This window comes from Onychostoma macrolepis, chromosome 18, assembly GCF_012432095.1.
Source record: "Onychostoma macrolepis isolate SWU-2019 chromosome 18, ASM1243209v1, whole genome shotgun sequence".
NCBI classification, from domain to species: domain Eukaryota; kingdom Metazoa; phylum Chordata; class Actinopteri; order Cypriniformes; family Cyprinidae; genus Onychostoma; species Onychostoma macrolepis.
Window position 1 is genome coordinate 16538405 of NC_081172.1, and position 19131 is coordinate 16557535.

The 19131-nt window shown below is 39.0% G+C and overlaps 1 protein-coding gene across 2 annotated transcripts in view; it reads right to left on the reverse strand.

Moving 5' to 3' along the window:
* The window catches only part of sipa1l3 (signal-induced proliferation-associated 1 like 3), a 92805-nt gene that overhangs the window by 15928 nt on the left and 57746 nt on the right, over positions 1–19131 (reverse strand). For both annotated transcript variants that reach the window (XM_058750855.1, XM_058750854.1), the window contains 7 exons: positions 16760–16890; positions 14996–15184; positions 14686–14860; positions 13659–13762; positions 9275–9432; positions 8534–9119; positions 8169–8443 (listed from right to left, as the gene is read on the reverse strand). In XM_058750855.1, the coding sequence (XP_058606838.1) occupies positions 8169–8443; positions 8534–9119; positions 9275–9432; positions 13659–13762; positions 14686–14860; positions 14996–15184; positions 16760–16890 (1618 nt within the window). The remainder of the gene's footprint in view (positions 1–8168; positions 8444–8533; positions 9120–9274; positions 9433–13658; positions 13763–14685; positions 14861–14995; positions 15185–16759; positions 16891–19131) is intronic.

The window sequence follows — 19131 nt, forward strand, 5'->3', positions numbered from 1 at the left end:
ACAGTAACATTATGAAATATTACAATTTAAAATAACTGTTTTCTACTTTAACATTTTAAAATTACTCCAGTCTTCAGTGTCACACAGTCTTTCAAAAATCAATGTTCAAAACAGTTGTGCTGCTTAATAATTTTGTGGAAACTGATGCATTTTGTCATGATTCTAATGAATAGAAAGTCCAAAGAATAGCATTTATTTGAAATAGAAATCTGTCTTACGTAATAAACGTTAATTCTGATCAATTCCATACATCCTTGCTAAATAAATGTATTAATTCCTAAAAAATCTCACTGAATCTAAACTTTTGAACAGTAGATAAAATAAACATTAAAATATACCAGTGATCATAATTGCAGCCTCTGAAAATGCTATGCCATTATTTTATTTGCATTTCCACACTGGTTTACAATAGTTTATATTTTAGATAAACCACATTTTTGTGGCTGCCTGGCTGGTCATTTAGCATGTCAGTCTCTTCCTGTCTAAACAAGCGGATCTCGGACAGAATAAGCTAAAATGGGAGCAGACGGCTTGTCTCATGTCAAAGGTCTAGCTATGTGAGATAAGGTTGATTATGACTGTTTTAAAGCCTATGAACCAGACAAAAACTCTTCATCCCGTGTTAAAGGTTACAGATTTTAAGGGATGTTTCAAAAGAATAGTTCTGCAGTAATTTGAGTGTGTACTTGAGCACAGCGGGTCTGGTTCACTGGCAGATTAGTCCCAAATCCCTGTTGACCAGTACACTAACCCCTACTGAATGCCAAACAGCATGAGGATGAAACGCTCTCATCAGCGCCAGAATCCCTCTGGGTCTCTCTGCTTTCTGATGATGATGAGAAACTGAAACCCACTCTGTGTCGGAAGCCACCCCCCCCTTCTCCCCCCTCCTCCACTGTCAGCACTTTCACACAAGGACTCAAGTCAAGGTAAATGTCCTTTGATTTGACTTTCTTCTAAACAACAGCTTTATCAATCTCATCTACCTCTATTCAGTTTGTCAGCAGAGAGGGTCAGTACCTATACCATATCGTACAGTACCTGTATCATATCGATCACAAGTGCAGTATGGAGTACCTCAAGGCTCAGTACTAGGGCTGTTACTTTTCACACTTTACATGTTACCCTTAGGAAACATCATCAGGAAACACGGTGTTAGCTTTCACTGTTATGCTGATGATACTCAGCTCTATATTTCTTCGCGGCCTGGCGAAACACACCGAATTGAGAAACTAACAGAATGCATAGTCAATATAAAAAACTGGATGACGAGTAATTTCTTACTGCTAAATTCTGAAAAAACAGAGGTGTTAATTATTGGACCTAAAACCCCCACATGTAATAACTTGGAACACTGTCTAACACTTGATGGCTGCTCTGTCAATTCTCTGTCATCAGTTAGGAACCTAGGTGTGCTATTTGATAGCAATCTTTCCTTTGACAGCCACGTTTCTAGCATTTGGAAAACTGCATTTCTTCATCTTAAAAATATATCTAAATTGAGACCTATGCTCTCAAAGTCAAATGCAGAAATGTTAATTCATGCATTTATGACCTCAAGGTTAGATTATTGTAATGCTTTATTGGGTGGTTGTTCTGCACGCTTAATAAACAAACTCCAGATGGTCCAAAATGCAGCAGCTAGAGTTCTTACTAGAACCAGGAAGTATGACCACATTAGCCCGGTTCTGTCAACATTGCACTGGCTCCCTGTTTAACATCGTATAGATTTTAAATCTTGTTAATTACTTATAAAGCCCTGAATGGTTTAGCTCCTCAGTACTTGAGCGAGCTTTTATCGCATTATAGTCCTCCACGTCCACTGTGTTCTCAAAACTCTGGCCATTTGACAATACCTAGAATATCAAAATCAACTGAGGGCGGCAGATCCTTTTCCTATTTAGCGCCCAAATTCTGGAACAATCTACCTAACACTGTTCGGGAGGCAGACACATTCTGTCAGTTTAAATCTAGATTAAAGACCCATCTCTTTAACCTGGCGCACACATAACACACTAATACGCTTCTAATATTCAAATCCGTTAAAAGGATTGTTAGGCTGCAATAATTAGGTCAACCAGAACCGGGAACACTTCCCATAACACCCGATGTACTTGTTACATCGTAAGAAGAAGTCGTAAGAAGAACATCGTAAGAAGTAGTCTGTTTCTTTCTTATTCCGAGATCACCGTATCCATCTGATCCAGTCCGTATCCAGATCAGACGGTTACTCCAGTCACCCGGATCCAGTCCGTATCCAGATCAAATGGTGAATCAGCACCTAGAGATGACCTCTACAGCCCTGAACGTCAGCGGAGATCAGGACACCAAGATGAGCCCCAGAGACAGATCCCCAGTGAAGACCTTGTCACCTAGACAGCCATCGGGACAAGACCTCAGGAACCAGTTGAGTCCTTTACACAATCTGACTTTGCTGCAGTTGGAATTGAACTGCTGGTTCGTCTGGTCAGAGGAGAACTGGCCCCCCGACTGAGCCTGGTTTCTCCCAAGGTTTTTTTCTCCATTCTGTCACCGATGGAGTTTTGGTTCCTTGCCGCTGTCGCCTCTGGCTTCCTTAGTTGGGGACACTTAATTTCCAGCGATATCGTCGACTTGATTGCACAGATTCTAATTAAAGACATACGGCCAAGTATGGTGACCCATACTCGGAATTTGTGCTCTGCATTTAACCCATCCATTTATGCTGCGGCGCCCGGGGAGCAGTTGGGGGTTCGGTGCCTTGCTCAAGGGTATTGAGGTGGAGAGAGAGCGCTGGACATTCACTCCCCCCACCTACAATCCCTGCTGGCCCGAGACTCGAACTCGCAACCTTTGGATTACAAGTTCGACTCTCTAACCATTAGGCCACGACTTCCCTCAACTGAACTGAATGAAATGCCTTTAACTGAAAATTGAGTGTTTAATCTTGTCATTTTACATTATTGACACATTATTTTCCTATTTTGATATTGGAAAGTTACTTTGACACAATCTGTATTGTTAAAAGCGCTATATAAATAAAGGTGACTTGACTTGAGTACCTTTCCTGACAAAATCATTAAAAACTTACAGTACTGTTTAGAAAAGTTTAGGATCAGTTCTTTTATTTAGCAAAGATGCATTAAATTAATCATAAGTGACAATAAAGGCATTTATAAATGCTGTTTTTTTTTTATATAGAAAAAATTTGTATCTAAATTTGTATTTAAAATATACAACAATAGAAACAGTCATTTTAAATTGTTACAATATTTCACAATATTACAGATTTTTGATCAAATAAATGCATCCTTGGTGAGCATAAGAGACTTTATAAACATTAAAAAATCTTACCGGTAGCGTATGGTTACAAGCACAGGAAGTCTATTAAAGCACTGCTATCCTGGCTATCCTACCAATTTCAGCCACTAGCAAAAATAACCAACAATTCCCCACAATTCACCTGATATTCCAACCCTTACTCTAGTAGCACCTTCTGCCCCTTGACATCTATATTTCATACATCTTCATATTTATTGTATGCTGCCACCTATTATTATCCCCCATCCACAGGGAGGGAAAAAAAGACAGACAAACCGAGAGTCAGAAAGCCAAAATGAGACAAAAGGAAGCAAGGAGGAGAGCGAGAGGAGGAGGGGAGAGTGGAAAACACATCAGACTCCACAGCGCTTCTGTCTAATACACCAAAAAACTCTCTTCTGAAGACCACAAGGGCACATAAACTAGCCCTGACTGACTACACCGACACGCTGAGAATGTATAGAGGGCAGATAGAGACAGAGGATGTAAACTGAATACTAACTATCAGCTCAACATGTTTATATAAACCTGCCAGATACAAAAGGTGCCCAAAAACTCTGAGACCACTAATAAAAATATTTTTTTGCATTTTAATTTAATACAACCTCTTTCATTACAAATTATATTATGAGTATAGCAATGTGAATGAAAAATTAAATTAACTTTTTGTTTTTGCTTTGCCCTTTTGCTTTAGTAACAGCAGCTGTTTATGTAAAAGCCAATGATCGTGTTCTAATAATTATATTGTGGCGACGAATTAAGAATTTGGCTTAATTTGTTCCCATTTTGCAATTAAATCATGCTCGCATATTAAAGTCAAAATAAAAACAAAATAGCAACAGAAGTAGTGCTTCTATCCATCCAAGATCTGAATGCGAGCATGTAGTCGATTGTTAAAAGGGGAGGGGTTTAAACGGAATATATGATTGGACACTAAATGTCCACAATTCAGCTAAAATGAGGGAACAAATTAATAAACAAACCTATTTTTTTTTTTTTTTAGGGCTCCGTAACTTTAAATTATTACAACATTTTAAATACCGGTAGTAAAAAAATGTTTAATAGTACAAATCTTAAAAACAAATCTTGGTAACACTATATTACAGTATCTTTGTTACACATCACATATACTTACTATAGTAAGTAAATACCAGTAAATTTTGCATAATTACATGCAACTAACCCTATAGCAAGTGTATGTTGTTAAATTATATTACTCAGTTCTTAAATGAATAATTACACTATAACAAGGGCACCTTAAAATAAAGTGTAACCCAAATCTTAGACATTTAATATTTCATATCACGTTAATTTTTCTTTTTCTTTCAAAATTCTACAATTTTAGGATTCCAGGATTCCAGCATTAAAAATGAAAATCCCATATTTTCAATGTGGTCTCAGACTTTTGAATCCTACTGTATATTGAGAAAATGAGACATTCTCAAACAATTATCAGCAATTGCGAAGATGTTAAAGACACATAATAAGACATAATAATTTTTCAGCACACATAAACGCTTCCTAATCCAAGAGACTGAAGCCACGCTTGGACAAAGGCTAGAAAAAGCCTGAGCGTGAAATACATGAGCATAGCCTCATGTTGCTGCACTGGAAATCTTCCTCTTCATCACTAAAAGAGTGCTGTCAGCTCCACCACTCCTCTTTTACTGCCATCCATCCATCTATCTATCCGTCCAACACCTTCACCGTGTCCAAGTATCCTGTGTAATTCATTGTTGTAATACAATTGAGTTCCAGCGTTCCACATCCATCCTCTCTTTGTCTCCAAGCCCATCACTAACCTCCGAGTGTAGACCAGACTGTTGTATCGGATGTCCGCGGCAGCGCCATGAGGCTCTGACTGACAGCTGAAGTACAAACGAGCCCTGACAACCGGGGAGACACACACACACACGCACAGATTTCTGCTCTCCACCTCTCCAATCCTCTCTTTCACTATGATAACAAGAGGAAGGAGAGAGAGGGAGGGTGAGATGGAGGGAGAAAGAGGAGGAGGGGTGTTCCTCCCACTTTGTTTCCGAGCGAGGAGGAGCTCAGACATGCCTCAGCATCTACAGTCTTTATATTCTTTCCCTGCATGCTGAACACACCACCCGTTCCCTGTCAGCCTCACGCCGAACACATTTCTTAATTAAACCCCCTTTATTTATTTATTTTTAGCCCCTTTTTCACAGATTCCAGGCTTTAGTCTCATGCAATCTGCTCCCCTGGCACTCCTCGACAAACAGAGGCTGGACCGCTGAGAGGGAAAGAGATACAAACAGAGGAGGGAAAACGAAAGAGATAGAATGACAGAAAGACAAGCATGTCGAAGCATGCAATTAACACGCTCTTTCGTTCCACGGCACAGTGTGGGTGGGGGGTGTCGGGATGCATGTGTGCGCGAGAGAGAACATCTCAAAAGGAGTTTATTTAACCTCAACGGCGAACACATGTCCCGCTAGCACGCAATCAAACACGCTGCTGAGTAATTAGCCCCTAACAGCAGCCACTCAGAAGAAAGTTCAGAGTCATGCAACGCTAAACTGTCAAACATGCACTATGAAATTAAATGTGCATCAGGAATTTAAATGTAAAAATTGATTTTTAAGACCAAAATACGACGTTTAGAAGCGCCTGCAAACGTACCTTTCCGATGCAGCAAAATTGAGGCTTCACATAATCACTGTTTTCATTTGTAAACTGTTCCATCCCTCTCTCCTCTCCTCTTCTAACACTCTCTTTCTATCTGTCCCTCTCTCTCTCTCTCTAACACTCCCACTCACTGTTCCCCTGAGAACTGAGGCGTCTGCCAACGTTCTCAAAATCTGGTGAGTGCCTGTGTATGTGCGTGCGCACGAGTGTGTGTGTTGGTGCATCAGACAAAGAGGAGGTACGAGTGAGTGAAACAAAAGCTTTTTCCCTCTTGTTTGAAGATACGTGTAGTGTTTTTTGTATCACCAATAAAAACAGTGAAACTGAATCTTTGAATTATGTCAGAGGGGTTCCAGCCGGCGGGCATTTGCAACAAGCAGCATTAATTCTGCCACGAGGCTCGTCATTAATCTTTCCAAAACGAGAATGGGTCTCCAGAGGGGTGCAAAGTGCAAAAAAACCAATAACAGAAGCCTTGTCAGATCTGAAATGTGCTGCTGCCCAGATTTTAAGCTTAAAGTTGCTGTTTTTTTGTACAGAATGACTATTGCTGAGTTGGGGTTCCTGCCTTCATCTGTCAGAAAATGTCTATTCTGTGAAAGTGAAAACACTGATAGGGATTTATATTTGATGTTTTCTGTCTTATTCAAAGAAAGGATTCCAGGATTGCACAGGATTTTAGCTGGGCTTGTATAGCTGGCATTTTTTAAAACATCCACACAAACAGACGTAATGAAGGGATTTGATGCTTTCTGGATCTCTGGAACATCATAGGCACCAATACACTGAATGAAGGAAGCAGTCGGCGCTCTTGTCTCTAGACTATGAGACAGGCTGGAGTCCGACAGTCTTTTATGGTGTTCTCCATTAATGATTTATCAAAGCGGAATGAATTTAATGGAGTCACAAGAGCTGTCTAAAATTCTGATAAAAATGTTGGGCTAATGGCTCTTTGCCCATCCTCTGCAGGGGTATTCAATTAAAGTTCCAAGAGGTCTAATCTCTACATTTCCTTCCCAGTAAATGTCCAAACAATCATACCTTAAACTGATTCTGATGTGAATTTGTAGTATATGAAATGAAATTTCAAATTACTGCAAGAGCAATTATATGGTATTATGGCTTGCGCAAATTATTTTTAAATAAACCAATTCAAATTTTTTGTCAGGGCATGTACAGGAACAGGGTATAAAAAGAGATTTATAAATGAAATGCATATAAGAAATGATTTGTGGTTCTGACCTGGACCATGGTTTTCGAAGTTGGAAACCTCTAAACAATGCACTGCAATTCTGTTTATCACTATTTGCATCAAAACTATATTCTTGGATCAATATTTCCCTTACAGTGTTTCCATAATTATACTTCATAATTTTTATTTATATTATGTTTGGACTCATTGGATCCTATTTTACATTTCATGTTATGGCTGATTACTGATAAACAGCAGATTTAAAGGGATAGCTCCCCCCAAAATGAAAATTCTGTCAATAATGACTCACTCTCATGTCGTTCCAAACCCGTAAGACCTTCATTCATCTTCAGAACACAAATTAACATATTTTTGATGAAATCCGAGAGCTTTCTGACCCTAGACAGCAAAGCAACTGACATGTTTAAGGCCCAAAAAGGTAGTAAGGACATCGTTAAAATAGTCCATGTGACATCTGTGATTCAACCATAATTTATATTTATTTTGAGATTTGATAAATATTAAATTATTAGTGTTAAAGATTACCTTCAAGAAAGTGTTGGATGACGGCACACTTAAATGTAAAAACATGGAAAATAAGCATCCACAATTAAATATCCAATATCAGCCATTACCGATAAATTTTAAAATCTGGTATGGTGATATGTTTGATATACAGTGGATCTGTAGTTCAAGAGTTACTAAATTAAGACAGCTTAATTCAGCTTCAAAATTATTTTCTAGTAACTCTGAAGATCTTGACCTGTTTGCTCAGGTATCTTTGATTAGGGTTGGAGCTAAACTCTGCAGGACAGTAGCCTTCAAGGGCTGGATTTGAGGAACCCAGTTATACACTGTATATGCCAATGTATATACCAAAAATCTGTCAGATATGCACAAGAACCAATAATGTGAGTGTGTGATGCACTGCACACTGCTACTGTCATTCATCTGTGTCACTTCAAAAAGCATGCCTGTATGTCAAACTCAAAGAATAAGTGCAAATTCCCATAAGGCTCACCTGCGGGCCCCTCCCTCTTCAAAAGGTGGAATAATGACCACTTTCACGGTGACCGAAGTCCGCAGTAAGTCGATCATCTGCTCGTGGGAGAGTGTCACTGCAGCAACTTTGCAGATCTCCACCAAACGGCTACCCTGCCGAAGTCCTGCCTGCCAAGCGAAGCCGTATTCCTCCACTTCAGACACAGTTCCGTCCAAACGCACATGGAAACCAAGCTGGCCTAAACCATTACGTCGTAACGTCATATCAACCGTCTCACAACCTATAGTCAATGCCTGCAAAGAAAAAAACACAGCCAGGAGTTTAGAGGCATATCCCATAATGCAAACCAATTCACTGACTGTCCATATATGTTGTATCAGTACCTTAAGTCTCTGCACCACCTCTCTGATATCTTGCGCACTGCCCTCTGGTACCCGTAAGGCAACATGGTCTCCTCTGCCATAGAAAATCTTCAGTGCAAGTCTCTCTGCCGTCCAGCCAATCACATCAGCACAGAAACAGTTAAACACCACCCCCTTAGTGGAGCAGTCCGCCAGGACAATGTACTCGCTGGAGATGGCAAGAGCACAGGGAAGCTCGGCGCCTCCACCACTGAAGTCCTGCGCAAGTACACGCCAAATCAGCGCCCCTAAGGCACCCATTTCCGCTCCCTCACGTGCCCGGATGCGTTCCTTGCGTTTGGAGGCCAGAGAGATCAGATTGTTCAGCTTGCCAGCAGTGTCGAGTGGCGTAGTGGAAACGCAGTTCTCCGCCAGGTCCCGCAGGTATCCTTGGCGCGTGCGTGTTGCCATAGCATGGAACTTCTCTGATTTGTGCGCAGCATTCTCTGCGTTGATGATCTTGGCCAGCAGGAAAGCACGGAAGGCAGCTGGGTCCCGGAACGTCAGGCCATTTGAAGGTAGCGGTGGCCCAAACGGAGGGACGTCCTTCATCCTGGTCACTGCCACACTACAGGAAAAAAAAAAAGTTCATTACTTATTTCCACCAATCCCAGCAGGTTTTTCACTCACTGAACTACATTTTCATAACACATCTCAGTAATCGGCTACAGGCATACATGCAATACTGTTCTTAGCAAGGGTTGCTATGGAAACAAGACCAACCTGTAGCAGGTGTTGTCAGAGCAAGGGTTGTGCACACGGACAATGACGAACACGTGCTGGAAGTGAGAGCGAATATTCTGTGGAGTGAATGGTTGGGCTCCCGGCTCCTGGAATATAATCGTGACTATATCATTTCCTATGTGCCTCTTCCTCAGGAGCTGTGAGAGAATTGAAAGGGAGAATAAGCGAGAAGTTCAAAGCAATAAAAACTTGACTAGATTTTTACTTGTAGAAAATGCTGCCACAGTGTTGTAGAGGTTTGCTGGGATGTTATCAGAGGTTATATGGTGGGCCACATTCACTGACTGTCTGATGCATGCTGCATATAAAACTGGAAAGTACTATCTTGATCTGACAAGCTCTACTCTGATTGGCTGACTTTATGCTGGGAGTGAGGACGCTGGGTTTTTCTTAATCTGTCCATCCGGAAACAAAGTCACGTTTACAAGGTTCCGGGCTGATACAGTGAGTACTTTTGATGAAAACATACCATATGTTTGCCATAGTTCACTGTAAAAAATTATTGTAATTTTTTGAAAGTTATATTTATGGGCTTTTTATGCCTTTATTGTGAGAGGACAGTGGAAAGATGAAAGGAAAGTATTGGGTGGAGAGAGGGATCGGCGTGAGCGCAGTTGCGCTATATGTCGACGCACCAACCACAAGGCTATCAGTGCCGAAGAAATGATTGTACTTTTAACGGGCAAAGATTAAAAATGCTAAATAAGTAAGTTCACTTACTTTATATGTGAAAAACAGTAAAAGGTCAAATAAAACCTGTAATTTTACAGTAAAATTGAACCACTTTTTTTTTTTTTTTTTTTAAGTAATTTTTGAAAGTACTTAAAAGTAATTACTTTTATGGTGGTTGTCAGTACATTATAAAGGTACAAAATAGGACTATGCTATATTTTCATTATATCAGTTAATGAAATATACAGCTTGTTTACTATAAATTTTAGTTAACCAGATAAATCTTAAAAGGCTGCAAGAATATTTTTACATTAAAGTTCTGGCAATCCCAGCTGTCTTTTTTTACAGTTTAGCATCACCTTTGAAAGAGACATAAGAATGTGATGCACTCTGTAGTGAGATAAGAACAGGTGGTCACTCACTAGCTCAAGGCAAAAGAGGCCCTTAGGTCTTTATGATATTGTGGTTCCTAGATATGGCTCAGGTCTGTCCTTCAGTCTAAGTCCCATGTTACTGTTTAATGCACATGATGTAGCCGCAAAAAAAAAAAAAAGAAAGAAAGCAAGAATGCAAGAGGGAAAGAGTAGGAGAGAGAGAGAGTGAGTGAGAGAGAGCAAGAGAGAGAAAGGACTGTTCTGTTGAAGGACACAGAAAAAAGGGAACTGGCAGAAATATCCTCATAGATGCACAATGATTTCTGTGGCGAGAGACACAGAGGTGTGAAAAAGCCTGTTAACAGCACTGCAGCACCAATCTGTGAGACAGCCACTAAAACACATGCAATAAAATGGACTAATGTTGTAAAAAGATCAAGTTGTGCTAGAATTACATTTCCTGAAGGAAATACCAGTGCGTGCAAGATAGCAAAGGTAGAGTATTTAGGTTTTAGATCATCTTTTTTAGCTTCTCTAAATGAAATGATGCATCTGAGCAATTTTGCAATTGTCATGACAATCATATTCAACAAATTTGCTCTTTAAGAGCAGAATTTTACGGCATCACTTCCAATGCAAAGGAGTTTCCAAATGGTAGCCAGCATAGTTATTCTGCATTCCAAGATATCTAATTTTGACCAAATTCATGGCAGCATTAAATATATCCTCAATACAGAAAACTTAAAAGAAAACATATATCCAAGATGGCAGAAAAAGCAACAAAAATGTTGATTACAAATATACTAATTCATTCCATACCTAAAACTGTACATCAACAATCAGAAATAGAGTTACCCAATTTTTGTGTGTATGCTATGTATTTTTTATGCTTATTACAACATCATGCCAGGCCCAGAAATGTGTCCTGCTTTGTGCCTGATAGGTTGACTGTTAGCTTAGCAACATGCTAATGGCTCTTCTGGAACTCTGTCAGAACCATTTGAGTGAGTCCTGCACATGCATTATTTGGTCAGTATGTTTTTTTCTTTAAATAAATTAATACTTTTCTTAATACTATTCAGCATGCATGCATTAAATTCACCGAAAGTGACAGTAAAGAGATTTATACTGTTACAAAAGTTCTCATTTATAAAAACAAAAACCAAAAAAACAAACAAAAAAAACAACACCCTGCTGTTTTAATCTTTCACATGTGACACTGAAGACTGGAGTATTGACTGCTGAAAATTCAGATTTCATAGCTTCACAGCATTTCACAAAAAAATTATTATTTTAAATTATAATAATATCACATTATTACTGTTTTTACTGCTTTTTACTGCTCTTGGTGATCATGAGAGACTTCTTTCAAACATTTGAATAGTAGTGTATATTTCAAATCAGTCATTCAATCGTAATAGGAATTCTTAAATGTTAAAATGTAAAGTTTAAAATGAATCAGTTACACACAGCTGAAATGAAAGCTTAAACAGACAAAACATTTAGTTGAATTAACTGCAGAAGTTTAATAACTAAGGCTTAGTAGTTTAGTTCAAACCCTAACCAAAATGTTTGACGAATATCAATACAGTGGTGCTTGGCGTGCAATGCAAAAAGACATCTGAAATCATTCAGGAGTGCCATTCTCTGCTCTTATGTACGGAGTTTATTTGTCCATTCCAATCTGTGTTCAGGGCAACATGTTCTGCGAGTTACATGGACTCATTTGAACTCTAGGAGATCTACTAAGATAGTCGACAGCAGAGATGCTGAGAACCGATGTTTAAAACTGCAGTTAATCTCATTTAAAAATAGACCGTGAAATTAGGAGCATTTCTATGTCTCTATGTGAAAGACTGGCCTCCAATCTGAGTCAGAGCAATAGAGGCTGCCCACCCGTTCGCAACAGAGTGAGGGCATCAGTTATATAAGCTATCTTACATTTCAACAACACACACACAGGAAAAACCATGGAAACACTAGTCTTTCTTGCTGACATGGTCCTCCCTTTAAGGAGTTCTGAGGGGGGACATTCCTGTACCCTGAAATTATTCTACAGCCTGACATCCCTTTCTACCTCACTGTAATCACTACAACACACTCCATGTGAGTGGCTTTAATAAGAGAGAGAATTATCTGACGGATAAACACTGCCCTCTGCAGCTCATCTGAGAGCGAGCAGATCAGATGAATTTGAAGTTGTCTAATTTCTGCATAACCAAATGGTGCTGCAAAAAGAAAAATTCTGAAATATTCTATTTATAATAAATTATATTATACAAATAATATGTTACATATATATTATTTTCTCTCTTTGCAGAAGTAGTTTTCTTTGCTGCTGACATAACCATATCAGCACAGGCAGCAAAAATAAAGCAAAATATTACTTTAAAAAACGTAAAAAGTAAAAATAACCCAGTCCCCACTGAATATACAGTGCAAATATCAACAGATAAATATAGTAATAATATTATTAATTAATTGTATTTGTAATGTGCCTTTCTTATATTCAAAGTACTACAAAACTGTACAAAAAGAAAAAAAAAAAAAACTAAGGAAAATAATACAATAACAACGATTAACAATTAAAAAATGACTAAAAAGACATGTTTGAAAGACAAAAAAGTCTTTCCCTACATTATTTCCCACTTAATACTTTATTTCACCCAGATGCACATCTCACTATGCAAGATAAACGTGCAGATGGCAATTCAGGTTGTCTTCAAGTGTGTTTTCAATGAATGTTTTCATTGCAAAGCCGTTGACGCATACGCATGCACATGAAACTTCCTGAGGGCAGAAGATGCCACATTACTGGATCGTAATCAACAGTATGGAAATCACTAGAAAACCACACCCTGCTCTGATTCATACACTAGTACATATAAAACCAGCGGGAGAACTTGACAATAACGAACCGAAAAAGAAAGCGCGAGAGCAATTCCTTCATAACCACATGTAACAAAAAATACAGACTCTGAAAGTGGACGTCCAGAAGCTGTGGCCACTTGTGCTGCGTGAAAAAAGAGCTGCTGAATTTCCACTGGATTTACTGCTGCCACTCTATAAACTTTACTACCATTCCAGATGTTTCTTTGCAAACTGGGTCTGCCACATGCAGTACCCACCACAAACACACTGCTGAATATGAGCAAAGAAAATGAATAGCATGTGAACAATGTGCAAGACATTCTGGGAGTCTGTCCAGGTGGGAGAGCGGGGGAGGGTTGTGTCAGGATAAGTTGGGTCATGTCAGTTCTATACAGGCTCTTGGATGTACTGATGTGCGTGTGTGTGTGTGTGTGTGTGTGTCTTACCTGTTGAGGATTGTTGGGCATGTATGGAAGCATGGTCGACACGTGAAACATGATCTCATAGTCCTGAAAGGTTGTATACAGGGAGTGTGTTCCAGTTGAGTCCGCTGTTAAACATATACATGCATATTAATGATTATAAAGACAATGTACAGTGACAATGTCAATGTACCACACTGAAAATATGGTATAAAAAATATAATTTAACCCCCAAATTAAAATTAATGTGCATGTGTGTGTGTGTGTGTGTGTGTGTGTATATATATACATATCATCATCTAAAATCATGCTGGAGGACATGAGCATCAGGTTTTACTCAAAAGTTCATGCAGCTCAAGTGCTGCTGTCATTAGAGCAAAAGGGGGACAAACCATACCAAATTATGAAATTATTCAATTGTATTATGTTAATTCAACTTTTCACTTAAATTGTCATGCTTATAATATAATTTGTAATAAAAACGAACAACTACATCAGAAAAAAAACGCAAAAGAAAAGCCTTTTAGTTATCTTTTGGACTCTAATATACACTAAATTACACCATATGGCGTCTATCAAGATGTTCCTACATGATTTTGGATATAGAGTGCGTGTAAACAACAGTGGTGCTGTTATCTATTCCAGTTTCAATTACACTCTCATATATATATAGTAAAAATGCTGAACTTTTTCTGTAAGGGTTAGGTTATATTTATAACTAGCTGTATGTAAAAACAATAGAAGCCTATGGAATGTCCCCATTTAGATAGCTAAGCAAACAAGTGTGTCTGTGTGTGTGTGTGTGTATTCAAAATGAACATTCAAAATGTTGTTAAACAACAGCCATCCTGAGCAAGATTTTGTATTTCACTGTGAATTCATGGAGCTACCTAGTGTGACACCTCAATTGTAAACCAAGAGACCGTCAAAATGTATTTACACACTACGCTTTTGATGGTCGCGGTGGGTTGGGACAAGAACTCAGATTAACATGGAAGAGATGCTGTGCCTTTTTAGGACACGTGTAAGAGACACAAAAAGCCTTGCTCACTTTTGGTGTCTAGCTGGGCAGCATATTTGTTGAATCCCCTCAGACACACAGTTTCTCCCAGCAGCTCGAGGAAGGCGGTGAAGGCTGGCGTAGCCTCTTCATTGTTGTACATCTCCTCCTCCGTGCTCTGTCCCGCTCGACACAGCAGGATGCCCACTTTGTGTTTCTGACTAAGCTGTAAAGACACACAGAGTGACAGAGTCACACATACAAATATGAGGAACACTGCCGTTTTTAATTTATGAGGAATTATTAAAGATGAAAACTTAACTTTCATCACTCAGGAAGTAGTGTGTCATCATTTACTCACCCCCTGTTCGTCCAGTTTAAGAAGCTGCTCTGTGACCTTTGGCGTGCTGAGAGCCAATCGCAGACAGGACACACTGAGTTCTGGCAGCACATACTCCAGAACCTCTTTTAAAGGCAAACCACGAACCATTCCGTGCTTTGCTGTGGACAGAATCGCGTCCTCCAGAATCGCTCCTCGTAACGTGACCAGCTGCAGCAGCCACAGGAAACCATGTGGGGAGACGCACACAGACACACACACACACACACACACACACACAACATCAAATACCATCATATGACTGCACAAATATCCTCTGAGAGCATGTGACAGAGCATGAGAATGATTATGAATAGCTGAAAAATAATGTCCAGAAGTGCCCACTGTGTGGCATCCTTTCCCCACTGCTTCCTGATTCATCGCCTTGCAGCACAACCTCCGTCACAACCTCACACACGCTGATGCTAAAGCCATTAGCTACTGTAAAATTAGTACAAACAGGTGGAAACACTGGAATATTTAAAAAAATATTTTGTTTTTGATACTTGTGTTTCTGGTCTCTTGTGCCATTTGTCATACATCTGAAGACGTCACATGACATGGACAGCCACCCATTCATTCATTTAGCTCGAACCTCTGACCAAAATAACACTTTTGAACCAAGTTTGCACATGTTCATTTCGAAATGCGTTATAATCACATGTATAGTGAGAATAAAAGACTGTGTGAATGTGAATGAACTGAAGACGCTGCATTGTTCGGCGCGGATGAGTTTGATGTGTCCAGGCAGCCATGTAATCTGACTAAACCCAGCAGAGCAGCAGTCATACCAGTACAGCTCAGCACTTTTCAAACACACCATTATTAAGCAAAAATGACTGCATGGTCTTTATAGCAATGTCTTGCACGCAAGGCACAAAACATGCTCAGAATGTATTTTAAACTCCAGTGTAACTACAGCGTAACATACAGGAGATTTAATGGGACAGATCCGTAACCATGACATGAACTATCGTCATCCTCCTATGTGCTAATAAAAATGGCATAGACGCAAAAAGAAGGTCAAAGTTCTCAAAATGGTTTTATTAATTTTTACGATGTCTCGCATAAGCTTTTGTGTTTTTAAAGCAACAAATCAAGTAAAAATTGTCTCAGGATCTCTACATTGTTCCCTACTATGCCTATAAATAAAAGCATTGGCCCAAAAGGCCAACTGAACAAATATCTGTAGCTATGTGTTCATCAACCTGTTTTAATGCTAAACTTTGCTAAAAAAAAAATTTACACTCGCTTGAGGTGGATTATGTCTTGTGCGAAAATGGGTTAATGCGAATAATGGGAGATGGAAACGCATTTGCAGAATAAATTCTTCAATGCACACCGAAAAAATCATGTGACTTTGCACAATGGGACAGCATAACCTGACTACCAGTGGACCGATCTTGTTGAACAGCATCTGAAATGTTATGGTCATTCTTAAAATTAAAGTATTTCTGTATTATTGTCTCTCGGAACTGTTACATGACCGCATTCCCGAACAGCAGGCATCCACAAAAGCAATGGTTGCATCATCTGCTCGCTTGGACACACAAGTCATTTAAATGATTATATTCAGTGGCTTCTCACACTTTTCTTAGTGATATTTAGTGCCAGTTTATCAGGAAGTGACGATTTTGTTCTCTTTGACTCATCGGATGGAATTCGCAAATTTTATGCGGCATTCTAATTTTGCTCACAAGTTAAATTCACAACTTTAGATGGAAACTCGGCTTGTGTCATACACACCTCATTGGTGCGAAAGATGATGCGGTACTGGTACTGGTCCTTTAAATCTTTGGTATCATCCAGTTTCTCTCTTCGAATGCTCAGAGCCACAGGCCCCAGCTTCTCATCGGTACCAAAGTAGTTCCAGTGCTCTGTGGGGGGAGAGAAAGAGAGATGGATGAATGAAAGCAGAAAGAGGACATAAAAAAAGACAGATTAATACCATTAATACAGAAAATGAGAATATAGAAGAGAAGAAAATAATTAATGAGGTGAAGACAATGGATAGGAGAAAAGTGGAAGTCGATATGAAAGATGAGAGATGGAGGGAAGGACACAGGGGACAAAGGAGGGATTTGTAAGAAAACTCTACAAATCTAGGTCACGGTGGCTACAGAACTTCCTGTAGGAGCATTCAAATCTAATAGAAAACTATAGAAAAAGCCACTAATACAATACTGGACATGCTTTTGAGGATAAAGGAAGTTATTATTGTCCTGTGTTTCCTACAGCTTTATATCCTTTTAGGAGGATATAGACCTTAAAAATGTGAATTTACTAATTTAAGTTTCAATAACCTTTTGGTTTGGAATTTTATCATTGCTTTAAGATAAACATAACACAAGTAAGCAATTCTCGGTTCATTTCAAGTTGCACATAGCACATGTGGTTTGTGTGTGAAAGAGTAATCAGTGACTCACTGAGGAAGTGATTCAAGTCCAGATTCAAAATCAGAAGATGATCCCTGTGGTCATTTTGGACTGATTGGAATACGGTTTCAAAAAGGACCACAATAATCATGCAATTCATCCATGCAATGGACTGCTTGTTGTACTGTTTTTTAATTTTAAAACACTATTTTTTATATATATTTTGCTATATTTGACTATATGATTTACTGCATTTGATTAAAGCAGGGTTCCAAAATACCACATAGGAAAAGGCATGTGAATGGGATATCTTTGAATTTTCCAGTCTTAATATTTTGTTGGCATTTGGACTGTTTCCTTAATCTGTCATCCAATTTTTCTCAGCACAGGATATGAGTCTGGTTGTTTTGTGAGGATACTGAAAGCTCAGGAAACTTGAGTTGAGAGAATTATAAGTCTCAGGAGCATGCAGATATGGGCTTTTTAATAACGCAGCAAAGATTTTGATACTACGCAGTGTGTTGCCCTTCCTGACCGAAGAATGCCAAGTCAGTACTGCTATACGGCTGGCACTCCAACACACATCCACGCACGCTCCTTCAGTGAATCACTGACAAAACAGAGGTGCCGCTATACTGGAAAATGAAGTAAACGGACAGAAGTAATTGAGAAGTAATTGGCACCACAAAGAAAAATACCTTGGTGGCTTAGAATCCTTACTCATTAAGTTAAACATTTAACACTTAAATGAGAAAAACAGACCACAATGAAAAGCATAGCTTAAAGGTGAAAAGTGTAATTTAAAAAATTAAAATACTTTCTCCTTTCCCAGCTTACAAGCAAGGGAGTTGCAAGTAAGCCAATCATAGGTTGATTCTCCCGACAGGTATAAAGACTGCGGTGCTATCAAAATATCCCAATTAACCAAGTATCTCAACCAGCCTAATGCAGCAACACAAGCTATTGAAGAAACGAAAAAAAATGTACAACAATTATTTTTGTGTCTGCTTTTAATGCTACTTGTGGTGCAAAAATTACACGCTTCATCTTCAAGAACTTTTACATGGGACATTTTTAATTGCACCCATATCCCCATGTTAAGATGGCTAAATTGTAGTTAAATTGTAAGTTAAGTTCTAAATATATAAACCAGTCTGCACGGCCGTTCTGGTCACCGAAAATCTGGATGACAGAGATTACTTCTGGAATGGTAACCTTTATCTCACCAACTCTACTTAATAAACACAGACAACTAATTAGAGCATTCAGATAACCTCAAGTCTGCAAGGATTTATCTAATGTGGCTAAGAGGTGACAAACATGGTATTTTTAGACATTGTGGGTTTTTTTATTTTATTTTAATAACATTGGCATTTTAGAAAGCAAGACCTTTAGCGAGATTAACATTTGGGAGGCAGATGTGTGGCAGCTTCAGCTCCAGTTTGTGCTTCTATTGGCTGATAGCGAGAAGCATTGATAATTGTGGCATGCTTTGATAATCTCTTCCAAAGGAAGAACTGAAGGTAGAACTTGGGTTTACATAATTTATTACATGTGTAAAGACCTGTCCTGCAATGACACTAAATGAAGGGAAACCAATAAATACAGGAGTATAAATGAGGTAAATGACACAAGACAGATTGAAACTGATCCTGTAAACACACTGGGCTTCAAATGCAATCCAATTATGATATTCTGATGCATGCAGTCAACCCTGTCCAAAACGAATTACTGACAAACAGG